Genomic DNA, 14,766 nt, shown 5'->3' with positions numbered 1-14,766 from the left:
AAAGAACTCGTCCTATTGCAGAGACACTTGTACATCCATGTTTGTTGCTGCTCTTTTCACAATAGCTAAGAGATGGAAGCAACCTAAGTGTCCCTCAATTGACAAGTGGATAATGAAAATGTGGTTCATTTATATGATAGAGTTTTACTCAGTAGTAAAGAAAGATGAAATCATGAAATTTGCAGGTAAATGGATGGAACTAGAAACTGTTACACTAAGTGAAGTAACTCAGACTCAGAAAAAAAATCGACCTGTTTTCCCTCATATGTGGATCCTAGAACCAAACCCTGATAAGTGAGTATGTATCCAGACATAACTACAGGAACTAGGATAATGGAAAGGAAACAGGGAGGTAAAGGAAAAGAAAGAACCTGAAAGAGAAGAACAATAGGAAACAGGCCTTAATAAGGGAGATATGGATAAAAATTGGGTTAGTTTAAGGGAGGGGGGGAAGGGTATACAAGGAACCTAGGGGATAAAGGGAAAGAAGGAGCTCAAGAGAGTTAGGACCATAGGAGAAGGGTATTATTAAGGGAGAAAGGGGGGAAATGGGGGCACCTTAAGTGGGAAAACCATGATGGAGGGGTGAGACAATGTGAGAGATAAACAATGCCTAGCTAGTTTTGAAAACCAGAGAGAACCATATTACTCCTACAACCTACTGACAAATTATACATAGCAGACCAAGAAATATATGTCTAGGTAAGGTTTATCTGAGAACAATTGGTCTTTGCCCACGATTTATCTACATGACACACAGTGATTAATAGTACCAGAGTGGTGGAACTAACCTTCTTGGATGTTTAACAGACATACTTAGAGGCCTATAATAATTTGGTCAGAGGGACATAAAGGATAGTTTTTGCTTCTTGCACTCCTAGGTCGACGAGTTCCAGGTAACTATGAGCATTTCTCAAAATGTCCTGTAATTGTGGTGGGTTACCTGTCCTCTTGATCAAGGAGGCCGAGTCCACCAGATGGACTTGAACCAGTGTCCAGTCTATAAAGAGGAGGGTCAACACAGAGGGATCATTTCCTCCATGCTTCCAAGCAAAGCCAACCATGATCGAGCAGGACCTTTGACTTATCTTCACATAGGTGGAACTGGTAAAAGAAAGGGTCTCCTCCTAAGCCCATGCAACCCCTGAGGAACAGATCCTCAAACGACCTTAAGAGTAAAAATAAATTGGTTTATCTGGGCCAACTCTATGGCATTAAACACCCAAAAGGAAAGTATAACTAAAGATTGAAGGGGCCAATATAATTTCTTAAGAGTCCATATGCATAGTTAAAGGCTATATAACAAGCAACAATGCCAGATAGGAAATACCTTATTTTGAGTTGTTGGCCAGGGTGGCCAAAGGGACTCCCAGTAGTAACCCAGCATAGAACTGGGAAAATGAACAGCAGACCCCAATCTTATCTAAAGGAATATTGACAACTGATTGCTGCTAGATGAGGAACAGCTGACCTTCCTAAAACAAAGACCGCTAGATAGGCTGACTAGATTCACTACAAGGGCAAGTAGTGGGGAATGGCAGTGGGTGCTGACAGCAGACAGTAGCAGGGATATCAGAGTATAAGGGCTCTAGTGGGGGAAGGGAGGCTATGGGAAGGTGCCAGCTGGGAAGTGGGTGTATAGTTGAACAAGATGATTTGGGATGTTCTGTGTGATATATACACACACACACGTGCGATACAGATTAGAGATGCAAGTGCCAACATCTCAGTGTTAGTAGCAAAAACAATGAGTCTTTCTGCAAGGAACAATATATTTTAAAATGAAATGGAGATCTTTTTTAAAGGTTAAAACCTCATTCAATTTTATGTCTTAAAGGGCTTATACTCAGTTCAATATTGTATAACTGTATTAATTCAACTGTGAACCTAGAAACTTGCACCCACTTGTGAAAGAGATGTACTCTTGCCCTGGAGTGTGTTACTGAATATGTTAACGCTGTAGTGAAATGCTGCTTCTAATCATATAGTTATTAAAAATTTAAAAAATGATAAAAAATAATTCTTCAAAGCATAAAAAAATCCTTTACTACTACATAATTAATAAGAGCATGTGCACAGAATACTTCTAATGATGTAAATATTTAAAACACACACTTTTTAACAGTTGCTCAGAAACAGATGTTAGTATATATGGGCACTCTGGTTGGAAAGAATGGCTATGAACTATATAGCTAATGGCTATAATCAATTATTAAGTCCATAAGAGTAGAACTTATGGCTCTGAACATGTCAGTCAATAATGTAACTCCAGGACTTTAGGTTTTCTGTGTTTAGTGAAACATTAACATGAGTTTTAATCTATTTTCATTTTTCACATATGCTCACTTATTAAAACTTTTGCGATTAAGTTATAGGACCAAGCTGGGCATGGTGGCGCACGCCTTTAATTCCAGCACTTGGGAGGCAGAGGCAGATGGATCTTTGTGAGTTCGATCACAGTGAAAGATTTATCGTCCTCTTTTTTTTTTTTTTTTTTTTTTTTTTTTTAAAAAAAAAAAAAAAAAAAAAAAAAAAAAAAAAAAAAGTTGTAGCACCAGTTTATTATAGACATTTAAAAAATTCAGCAAATAGCCAAACATGGCAGTGTCTTTAATCCCAGCACTTGGGAGGCAGAGGGAGGCAGATCTTGAATTAGAAACGAAGAAATGAATTAAAAATACTTGTTTTATCAGAATAGATCCTTTGCCCTGAACTTACTGAAGTAACTAAAGACGTTCTTAACAATATTGTATAGAACACATTCTGGGAGTATACTCCATTTGAAAACCACATAATTTTGAGTCTCTCTCTTGAACCATATCAGACACACTCATTTCCATAAAATTCTAGAAAATTTTAAAACAAAGCTCATACAAGAATGACTAAAATGGACATATATTTGACAGTGCATATGGCATTATATGAAAAGAAAAGATGCAAGAAAATAAAGTCCATTTAGAATTTTAAAAGTTTGCTCACTTTAAGCTTATTAAATGTGCTGGCTAACATAGAGAAAATTCAATCTCTGTTTAGGAAAATTTTAACATCCAAAGGAGAAAACTAGTAGATACACACTTTCACTTTAAAGCATCTCTGCTAAATAACATAAATTGAATATTAACACAACTCAACTCCTAATAAGGTACTAAAAGCACAGTAGCAATGGAACTTGAAGAAGTCAAGAAGATAATCACTATTTATATAACAGATGATGCAATTACATAAATATAGATGCCATGGATAGAGCAAAATAACACAGGATGGGACAGTTATAGATATGATATTCATTAATGATACAATTTTCTATAATTACTGTGTTCTTAGCTATATTCAAAATAAAGCAGATTTTTTTACTCCAAAATAGATGACATCTTCTCTGTAGATTTCTACAGTGTATCTACTAAAATGAAGACTTGCCATACTCCAGCAACATATGAAGAACCATCTGCATCAACACAAGATTGGCTGACTATGTGAGAAAGGCAAAATTGACCTAGACTCAGAAATCTATTGCACTCAAGACAAACTAAAGTCTTTCTCAATGAATGGTAGTTCTGGTAAAGGAATCTGGTAGGAAAACTGGTAGAATGCCATTTGTCAAAGCAATGGCTTACGTGACAGAAATTACCTTTTGATCTGCTAAGCACATGTCTTCATTAGGCTTCTTTAGTTCCTTTGCCATTTCTAATTCTAATCTTCGTTGCTCTAGTTTACGTTCCTTATTTAACCTTTTTTCATCACGTTTTTCTTGTTTTAATCGTTCTTTTTCCTTAAAAATAAAATCATGTACATAAATTCTTAATCCTTGTAAGTTTTTGAAAAAAATTCCAGTATTCATTTTTAAAAAATGATGAAAATTTTATTATTTCAATGAACAAAATTATCTTAGAAAGTTTAGGAATGAGTTACATAGAAACAATGACTTATTTTGCTTTTTGGTTATTTCAACCGCTAAATTTGAAAATAATCTTATGACTGGTAATCACATTATATATCTTCAGCACATACATCAAAATATTTTTAAATCTTATGACTATATAGTCTTGATATATTTACTTCAGTGAAGACTTCTATTATTCAAAATGTGTTCAGTCCTTTGTATAGTATGAAAATAAAATAAAATAAAATAAAGTGTTAGCATGGGTAAGTAGGTATTTATAAAATAAAGATAACTGGCTTTGGCACAAATTTGTGGGTGGCTACAAGAAGCAAAAAGGATTTACAGCAGGGAAGTGGAAGCAATGTATAACTTTGCAAAAAGCAGTTCTTTCAAAGTTAATTACCTAATCTTATATAGCACTTATGATTAAAGAAAATATTATTTAACATCAAAAACTATAATTAAGACAGTTTAAAATAAAAATTCTGAAGATAATTACAAATGCATTAAAATGCTGTGGTAATGTCAATATAGAAATGGCTATTTTGATATGGGAAATAACACTGTCAGAAGAAATTAGGGAATTTTGTATTATAACACCATTATCATTACTTTAATATCATATGTCAAATACAATTTTCATTCATTCCGAGTTAACATTAGAATGCCAGAGAGATGGTTCAGTGAGTAAAGCATTTATTTCATAAGTGTGAGTATCTGAATTTGAATCCTCAAAACTAATGTAAAGCCAGACACAGTAGTGTGTTTGTAACCTAGTACTCCTACTAGGAGACCGCGCTCAGAGAATCCCCAGTTGTTCAAGGACCAGTAGCCTGACATATGCAATGGAAAGATCTAAAAAAGCAAAACCTCCCAAAACACAACATCTTGTCTCAAACAAGGTGGCAGGTAAGGATAAACATCCAAGGTTGTCCTCTAAACTCCATGTGTGCATGCTGGCACATGTGTACTTGTTGACCTGTGTTCATACACATAAACAAAAAAAACCCGGAATTTTTAAAAACCAGAATTTTTTTTGGTCTTTTTGAGACAGGGTCTCCCTGTAGCCCCAGCTGGCCTGGAACTCAGAGAGATCCACCTGCCCCTGCCTCTCAAGTGCTATAAACTGCCCAAGGTGTAGAGAAAAAGAGATTGCAGAGCAGGGGTCCCTGGACAGGGCTCCTATATTAAACTACCCCCCCCCACCAGGGTTCAGGGACTATTGCAAAAGAGAGGACAGAAAAGATTGTAAGAGCTGTAAGAAAACAGAGTCTGACAGGCTCCTGGGAAGTTGTTCATATGAACTTAAATTAACGGTGATAGCATGCACAAGACCCATGCAAATTCAATAAGAACTGCCCCTCCCCCCCAAAAAAAGTCAGCATAGTACTGGGAAAAAGGGCAGGAGGCCAGAACTTTGGTGAGGAAATACTGGCAGCTGATAACTACTGGGTGAAGGAGAGCTGATCTTTTTTAAGAGAGTGATACCAGACAGGTTCCAGTGGATGAACTCACACTGAGGGACATCAGGATACACAAATGTGACTCAAAAGGCCTTAACATATATGACAAAAATGCATAAAATGAATGAGATGTATCTTTGCTCTGGAAACTGTTATTGAGTATGTTAAAGCTGTAATGAAATGCTTCTTCTAAAAAAAATATTTAAAAATAATGCATAAAATCCTGTGAGTGGCTTAAGGGTGGGGTACAGATAGGGAAGGGGGAACTAAATATGATTAAGTTGTATGAAATACACAAAAATTCAATTAAAACATATTTAAAAAATATAGCTACAATATGGAACAGAATATAATATTTACAACAATATTTAAGACAAAATGGAGATATCCAGGAAATCAAAAAATATATGGAATCTTTATCATTAAAAACATTTTTTAGGGGCTGGAGAGACAGCACAGTGGTTAAGAACACTGGTTGTTCCTGCAGGAGGCCCAGGTTCGAATCCCAGCACCCACATGGCAGCTAACGACTGTCCGTAACTCCAGTTCCAGGGGATCCGAAGGCCTCTCCTAGCCTCTGTGAGTACTGCATGACATGGATGCACTTACCAACATGCAGGCATTACACGCATACACATAAAAATAATAAATAAATTTTTTTTTAATTTTCAAGTGTTTTTTTTTTTTTTACTTTATTATTTTTATTTTATGTGTATGCATGTACTGCCTGCATGTAGGTAGGTGCATCCATGTTGTGCAGTACTCACAGAGGACAGAAGAGGCCGTCGGATCCCCTGGAACTGGAGTTACGGACAGTTGTTAGCTGCCATGTGGGTGCTGGGATTTGAACTAAGGTCTTCATCAAGAACAACCAGTGTTCTTAACCTCTGAGCCATCTCTCCAGTCCCCATTAAAAACACTTTAATAGAAATTTGGTGTTTTACAATAAATTGTACTTGACATGTAAATTCTGTGCTTGAGTGTAACTCTCACAGAACTAGTTTCCAGTGCCCCCTCAGCCACTAACATTTTGGAATGGCATTTATATCCAAATCATAATGTAGTACCAACACAAGTGCTACCCTCAAATGCTCACGAGTCTCAGTGTAGTTTTCAAACTCCAGTCACATCATGTAACACATCTGTAAGAAGACAGTGCAGCCAGTTCAAGGTTACTGCTTGGATTATGGTGGTGGTAGTGCTGATGAGAATGATGATGAAATAAACTGTTAAGTCACAACACTGTGTCTTTATATATGTCACATCCTGTGTCCAGGATGATCAGTTCCTTTTTCTCTTGGTCTTTTTGAGACAGGGTCTTCCTGTATCCATAGCTGTCCTGGAACTCCAATGTAGACTAGGCTGGCCTCGATCTCACAGAGATCCACCTGCCCCTGCCTCTCAAGTGCTGGGATTAAAGGCCCACTAAATATCTCTGAGTATACTCCTCCTCTTTTATATAGACTTCTTACAACAACTTTAAGATTTCAATACTTATCTTCCTTGAGCTCTCATATAACTTACAGCATTTATTGCACTGTGTAATAATTATGTCTTTGAAGTTGATCTCTTCAACTTGAGAGTGAGCTTCTGGAAGGCAGAAGCCGTTTACCTGTTCCTTCATCAACCTATTCCTACTCAGCAGTACGGTAAGTGTTTAGGGAATTTAAAAACTGCAAGTTAACATACTTTTAGATGCTCTAAAGCACAATCACAAATGTGAAAATAAACTTTTCCTGCTTTAGAATGACCTATTATGAAAAGTTTACAACATGTAAGATTGCAAAAATAGGCCATTTTTAAGAGAGCATGCTGCAAAGAACCTATTTATTTATTTATTTATTTATTTATTTTTAAGTTTATGATTCTATTGGGTCTCTTAGATCTCTGTTGCTAGCATAATTAGGGGAATATATTTCTTTTGACAACAACTTGTACTCAAATTTAAGAGATATAAATATAATTTAGGAGACAAAGGTTTACCTCAGGGTGAAGGAAGAATAAAAGTGTAAATAAGATTAATAATACAAGTAACATATAGAAGGCATAGAAGGAATGAAAATGATACTGTTTTAGGGGTTATGTATTGAATACAATAAGCAAAGTCAGTAAGTTTTAAAAAACAGTCTACCATCTTACATTTTAATCATACATGTATCATACTATGAAAAACTAGCTGGAACAAAGGAAAATATAATTAAGATGATTGAAGAAACTCTAAAGGTACTTTTTATACTCAATAGGTATAAAATAATACATTTAAAAAGAAATGTTCCAGTTCAGATTTTCTTAAAACACAGTAAAGTACTTCATGATATACTCATGTGCACTAGCTTAACTATTTTCAAATATTATGTAGGACAATTATTATATAAATGTCTCCCAAATTAAAAACTATGAACTCTAAAGTTGGAAAATTAAAGATCACAATACACTTAATAACAATGTTTTCCAAACTCTACCTCATCAAATGATATTTGAAATTCTATTGAAGAAAGTAGACTTTATGTTTTTAAAGGTAATTTAATCTTATAGTAGAAATATTTGTAGTAGTATTATTTAAGTGCATTTACTGTCTTCAATTGAAATGTGGATTGCATAAAAGTTGTCTGCATGTGTAATTCTTTTTATTTTCTCGCACACAATGATTGGTATGAATAAAGAACTATGAACCACTCTCAAGATATGAATCATTGGGGGATCATGCATTTTTTTACTTCTTTCAAATTATTTATTAAATGACATCTGAAACTTGAATGACTCTCTTCCATTTTATTATTTTGTCTCCTGAAGTGCTGACTTGCCATTTTGTGATGGATCCATGTATAACAACTTTTTCATCTTTTATTGATCCTTGGAGAGATGTGTAAAAGTCTCTCCTATGATTACTGTCATTCATTATTCAGTTAATATGAATAAATGAATAAACCTATTAAAATGTATAACTAGTATAGTTTGAAGTTTTTATAATTAAAACAAGATATTTTGGGGGAAAAAGTTACTTTTCATGTTCCTTAAACCAATCTTGTTTGTAGTGATTAGTAATGAAAGCAAATATTTTTCATATTACTTGAATTATGCCAAGGAATAAAAAGCCTTTCTTATTGTTTAGGCTAAAGGCTACTAATTATTACATTATTGTCCTAGTTTGTTTCTCCATTGCTGTGACAAAACACTGACCACTACCAACTTGGGGAGGAAAGGGTTTATTTGTCTTACATTTCCAAGGTCACAGTTCATCATGGAGCCCAAGGTAGGAACTCAGGGCAGGAACCTGGAAGCAGGAGCTGGAGCATAGGCCATGGAAGAACACTGCTTACTGGCTTGCTCCTGTGGCCCCTACTCAACCTGCTTTCTTATGCAACACAGGCCCACCTGCCCAGGGGTGGCACCACCACAGTGGGCTGGGCCCTCCTACATCACTCAACAATCAAGAACATGCCCCATGGACATGGCCACAGGTCAGTCCAATGAAGGCAATCCCCCAATGGAGGCTCCCACAACCCAGGTGTGTCAAATTGACACTAAAGCTATCCAGCACAATTATGCTATGAAAATATTTATGAATTCTGTATCATACTAATGGGCCTTTGAAACTGGTAACAATATAACTTATATAAATCAGAACTAAAAAAATTAAAAACTGATTTATATAAAGGGAAAATTTATAGAATTAGATTTCTAAACTAGAGAACCAATTGTAAGTTGTGATTATTTTTAGTGAAAAGTATATTGACATAACATTAAATCATAAAGTTCAGTATACTGTACACAAAGACTCTCACAATGTTACCTGTGCAAACTCCTTACACTGACGGATGTAGGAATTCTTGGAATAATTTCAGATGTTATTTGATAGTTTTAATTAACAGGGTAAAAGATTATTTTAATCTCACAATTCTCTAAAAACTACTTGTAACATTTGTATTTTTGTCCTATTTTGTTTACAATGTAGTAATCAAAGGACGAAAGTTTAGGATCAATACTTCCACATAAGCCAATTAGAATTTTAAATTGGTCTTGCCTAAGGATCACATGACTGTGACTAGTCAAGTTTGTTTGTTCATTAGTAGCAGAAAAAAATTAAAAACTGGGCTTACTATTAAGAAGCAACAGGTGAGAAGGGCTACAAAGACACACCCATTACAGATATTCCAATAGTTACATACTGGTGGCTCTTGAAGACAACCTGGGTTTGATTCCCAGCACCCACATGGCAGCTAACAACCATACGTAACTCCAGTTCCATGGGATTCAATGTCCTCTTCTGACCTCCATGGGCATTGTATGACAAAGATACATTAACACATATGTAAGCAATATACTCATACACATTAAATTAAAAAAACCTCAAAAAAGCCAGGTGTAGTGGTACACATCTTTAATCCCAGCACTTGGGAGGCAGAGGCAGGCAGATCTCTGTGAGTTCAAGGCCAGCCTGGTCTACAAAGTTCTAGGCCAGCTGGGGCTCCTGGGAGACCCTGTCTCAAAAATAAATAAATAAAAATTAAAAAAAGCTTTACCTCTCCGATACAACTACTGTAGCTTGAATATTGTTCTTGTTTTTCTCACAGTATTTAACAGTTTAAGAAAATAAAAATGCCACAGATCTACAGGCAGTACTCATTTTTTTTTAAATTTTCATTTTTTTATGTATGTGTGTGTATTGCCTGCATGTATGTAAGTGCACCCATGTCATGCAATGCACACAGAGGTCAGAAGAAGGCACCAGATTCCTCTGGAACTGGAGTTAGAGATGGTTGTTAGCCAACATGTGGGTTCTGGGAATCGAACCTGGGTCCTCTGCAGGAACAGCCAGTGTCAGTACTTTTTAAAATATATATATTTTATCTTTTAGAAGAAGCATTTCATTACAGCTTTAACATACTCAATAACAATTCCCAGAACAAAGATACATCTCTTTCAAAAGTGGCTATAAGCTGGGTATGGTGGTGCATGCCTTTAATCCTAGCACTCAAGAGACAGAGGCAGGTGGAGTCCTGTGAGTTCAAGGCAAGCCTGGTCTACATAATAAGTTCCAGGCCAGCTGGGGCTACAGAGAGACCCTGTCTCAAAAAGATTAAAAAAACAAAAACAAAAAAACCCCAAACAAACAGTCAAAAAACCCCCACAATTTAGAGCTGAGAAGCTAGCTCTACCAGTACTGTGCTTTCCATGCAGGCATGAGGGCCTGAACCCAGCACCATGGAAAAAAGTCAGGGACCCAGTACTGGGAGACAGGATGATCGCTGAACTTTTCTGGCCAGCTAGTCTAGCCAAATGGTGACAATTTAGGTTTAGTGAAAGAACTTGGCTCAAAATATAAGGTATACAGCGACTGAGGTAGATACCCAATGTCAACCTCTGGTTTTCACACATCCATGCACACACAAACACATCTGCACATATGCACACACAAATTCACACATAAATACACACAGAACAAGAGAAAAAGACAATTTAAAACCAGAATGACTGATAAAGTTACCCAATATGTTAAGTAGGTCTATAGTTACTAGAGAATAACGTTCTAGGATCTTAGGTATAACTATGAGATTCTTTCAAACATTCAGATCAAGAATTGTGTGACATTTTCACAGAAGGCCACAAACGGCCAAGTTTTAGAGAACAAGAGACTGCAGGGTGTGTGTAACTGGATAGGACTCCTATATTAAACCTTACCCATTCATTACTCAGGGACCACTGTGGAAGAGGGGGTGGAAAAATCGTAAGATCTAGGGTAGGTGCATGAACATAAGGAAACACAGGTGTTCAGGCCTCTCGGAACTTGTTCACATGAATTTGCAACAATGGTGACAGCAGGCATAAGACCCATGCCGACTCAATAAGACAAAAACCCAACATAGAACAAGGGAAATGGGCAGCAGGCCTCAACCCTAGGTGAGGAACTACTGACAACTGATTACTATGGGGTGAGGGTACTATGGGGTGAGGGAGAGTAGATCTTCTTTAAGGGAATGACTCTATATAGGCTGACTAGACTCCAGTGGATGAACTTGCACCGAGGGTCGTCTGGGTACAAATGGTTGATATAATAGGACTTAACATATTTGACAGAAAGCATGAAATCTGGTGGTGGCGGTGGGTGCTGTGAAGGACACAGATGGAGGAGGGGGTCTAAATTCAATTAAGATCTATCATATGAAATGCACAAAAATTCAATAAAAAGTGTGACATTCAATAAAAACTGTGACATTTTATATTATTTAAAAATAATAGTTATTTAGATGTTTGACTTTAACAAAAGAAAACCAACTAGAATAAGACAAAATAAAAATATTTTAGGGTTAGAGGTATAGTTCAGCAGCAGGGTATATGCTTAGCATGTACAAGGCCTTGGGTTAAACACTCAGCACTACAAAAACTAATAAAATAAAATAAACCGTTTAGCATTTTAGAAAGAGAATTATATACACAGAAAAAATGTTAAATTTATTTTATTCATTCATTCACTCATTCATTCATTTTGAGACAGGGTCTCCCTGTATCCCCAGCTGGCCTGGAACTCACTATGTAGACCAGGCTGGCCTTGAACTCACAGAGATCCACCTGCCTCTGCCTCCCAAGTGCCTCCACCATGCCCAGCCCAATAATGTGAAATTTAAATGTTTTGTTTTTAAATTCTTTTACTGTCATTTTAACTTATTTATTAATTCATGTAGGCAATGATAATTTTCTGAGAACCCACTGGTTCTAATCAAAGAATGGGTGATAAATGGCAAATAAGACAGAGTCTGACCCACATACATCTTTACAAAAACATTTATTATTATTTTTTATGCATTTGAGTGTATTGTCTGCATGTGTGTAAGTGTACCTGTGTTGTGCAATGCCCATGGAGATCAGAAGAGGGTGTCGGATCCCCTGGAACTGGAGTTATGGATAGTTGTTAGCTGCCATGTGGGTGCTGGGAATTGAACTTGGGTCCTTTGCAAGAGCAGTCAGTGCTCTTAATCACTAAGTCATATCTCCAGGCCCCATATACATCTTATCTTATATTCTAGTAGGAGACAAAACATATACATGGTAAAAAAAAAAAAATGGAGTTCTAGAGGTGGTACTTTTTTAGGGGGGAGGGTCTTTATTGAGACAGGGTCTCCCTGTAGCCCCAGCTGTCCTGGAACTCACTCTGTAGACCAGGCTGGCCTTGAACTCACAGAAATCCACCTGCCTCTGCCTCCCAGTGCTGGGATTAAAGGTGTGCGCCACCACGCCTGGCTAGAGGTGGTACTTTTAAAAAGTTAGATTTAAGTGTTCTAGAGCTGAATAACAAATAGGAACCACTCACTACCTGGCAGAACAGCAAGGTTAAGGACTTGTTTTGGAGTAATGTGGCAGTTTGAATGAAAATATCCCCCATACGCTCCAAGTGTTTGGACATTTTGTTCCCAGATGATGGTGCTGTTTTGCGAGGTTTTAGATGGTGTGCCTATCCTGGAGGAAGCCAGATCTCCAGTCTCCCTCTTGCTTCCTGTGCCTGTGTGATGATGTGAACTGAGCTTAGCTTCCGTTACTCCTCCAGCCACCTCTGCCACCATGCCTCCCTGTCATGACGGACCATAATTCCCCTGGAACCGTAAGCTCAAATAAACTCTTCCTTATATAATTTGCTTGAGTCAGTGTTTCTATCACAGCAACAGAAAAGTGACTAATACAAGTAATAAGGCTAATATGAAAAATACAGTGTGTAAGGGGCAAACTGCATAAGAGAAACTTGGAGGGTAGGTAGAGGTGAGGGAATGCAGGACCATTATATCATGATGAGAAGTCAGGAGTTTATTATATTACAGTGAGAAGCATAGATAGTTAGATAAGATCTGGCTTAGTTTGTGAAAAGATGAGTGGCTGCTCTGTGGAGACCATACTGGTAGTATTATATCGGATATTATGGGTATAATTTCATAAATAGATGTACAAATTCTATTATTAGTTAGAATAGAGGGTGTCAACAGATTTGGATAATAAGTTAGGAGAAAAAAGACACCAAGAAAAATGTTAGTGCATAAAATTTAGCAGAGTTACAGAAAGTAAGCGCTGGAAGCAACTCAATGGTAACTAGGTTAGTAGATCCCAATTATGGTTATGCATCTTGTTAGGCCCATGCCACAGAGCAAAATACAAACTAGTAAGCTATTCTATGAACTGTGTGATGTTAGGCCCTGTTTTAAGAACCTTACATACACATTAACAAAGATACATACCCATTTAAGCATCTCTATAATCCCATGAGTTGGGATTATCTCTATTGTATAGATGTAATGAATCACAAAAAAGTTAATTTGTCAATGTCACACAGCTGAAGGGTATAAAAATCCCAACCAGACAACATTTCACAGAAACCAAAATAACCAATACATACACTGTTGTTACATGCAGGGAATTCATCTTTAGACTTTGCACCAGAGCCTCTCATTTTCTAGATTAAACTTCTATTTCCATTAATATTTACTTATGTAATTTTATTTGTTCTTGGGATGGAACTCAGTGCCTCAGACATTCTAAGCAAGTGCTTTAACATTTAGCCACATTCCCAGCACCACTCCTATTTGCTAAATGCTATCTCACTGATAATCCCAGAAATGTGCTAAGAAACATTATTGTAATCTTAAAGAAATAGTTTGAAGAGGGAGGGGTAAAGCAAGTTGGGATCAGGGCCAGCATATGAATCTCAATCTCTAAAAATCCTGGTTACTCGACTCTGTTGGTGCAATGTATGCTGTATTCCTATGTAACATATTTCCATTAAATCTCAAAGTTCACTTTGACAAACTACAATCATTCTTCTTTTCTGAATTAGCTCATCAGAATCTTTTAAACTGAATTTCTTAGGTCTAATTTTACATATACAATACTAGAGAATAGCTCTGCTGACAGAAGTTATGGTTGGTATGATTAGTATTTGAATGAAGATGCATAGGACTTATTTACATATATCATAACATTACTTTTTGACACTCTGGTTACAATAATAAATAGCTACTATTATTCAAACAACTGGCATTCAATCACTAAAAAAGATAATTAAAACCTCAACCAAGAAAACTAACAGATACATTCATTTATATTCCAGCATTTAGTTACCATTTTTAACCTTTGGTTTGCTTATGAAAGTCAGAAAATCACGACAAACCTGTATTCTGGAAAAAAATTATGATAGCCAATGCTTTGGGAAAAAGAACCCATTAATTTAAAAGCATATTATTCTAGAAGTACATACTTACTTCTGCTTTTTTACGAGCTTCCATAGCTTTCATAAGCATCATATGTTGTCGCCTTCGCTCCCGTTCCTATTAGGCCAGATAAAATTGGGAGAATAATTCAAACACAGCTAACAATGTGGTTTTCAAATGGAAAACAACAACAACAACAACAACAACAACAACAACTCAATATAGCAATGTT

The 14,766-nt window shown here is 36.4% G+C and overlaps 1 protein-coding gene across 4 annotated transcripts in view; it reads right to left on the bottom strand.

Annotated features, from left to right (window-relative positions):
• Positions 1–14,766, bottom strand: part of LOC103728721 (bromodomain adjacent to zinc finger domain protein 2B) — a 125,712-nt gene that overhangs the window by 70,866 nt on the left and 40,080 nt on the right. For all 4 annotated transcript variants that reach the window (XM_029560396.1, XM_008826679.3, XM_029560395.1 and 1 more), the window contains 2 exons: positions 14,586–14,651; positions 3,629–3,769 (listed from right to left, as the gene is read on the bottom strand). In XM_029560396.1, coding sequence (XP_029416256.1) covers positions 3,629–3,769; positions 14,586–14,651 — 207 coding nt within the window. The remainder of the gene's footprint in view (positions 1–3,628; positions 3,770–14,585; positions 14,652–14,766) is intronic.

This window comes from Nannospalax galili, unplaced genomic scaffold (assembly GCF_000622305.1).
Source record: "Nannospalax galili isolate Female #2095 unplaced genomic scaffold, S.galili_v1.0 scaffold92, whole genome shotgun sequence".
In the NCBI taxonomy this organism is placed as follows: domain Eukaryota; kingdom Metazoa; phylum Chordata; class Mammalia; order Rodentia; family Spalacidae; genus Nannospalax; species Nannospalax galili.
The sequence above is the reverse complement of the archived record's forward strand: the minus strand, read 5'-3'. Positions and strand labels throughout refer to the sequence as shown.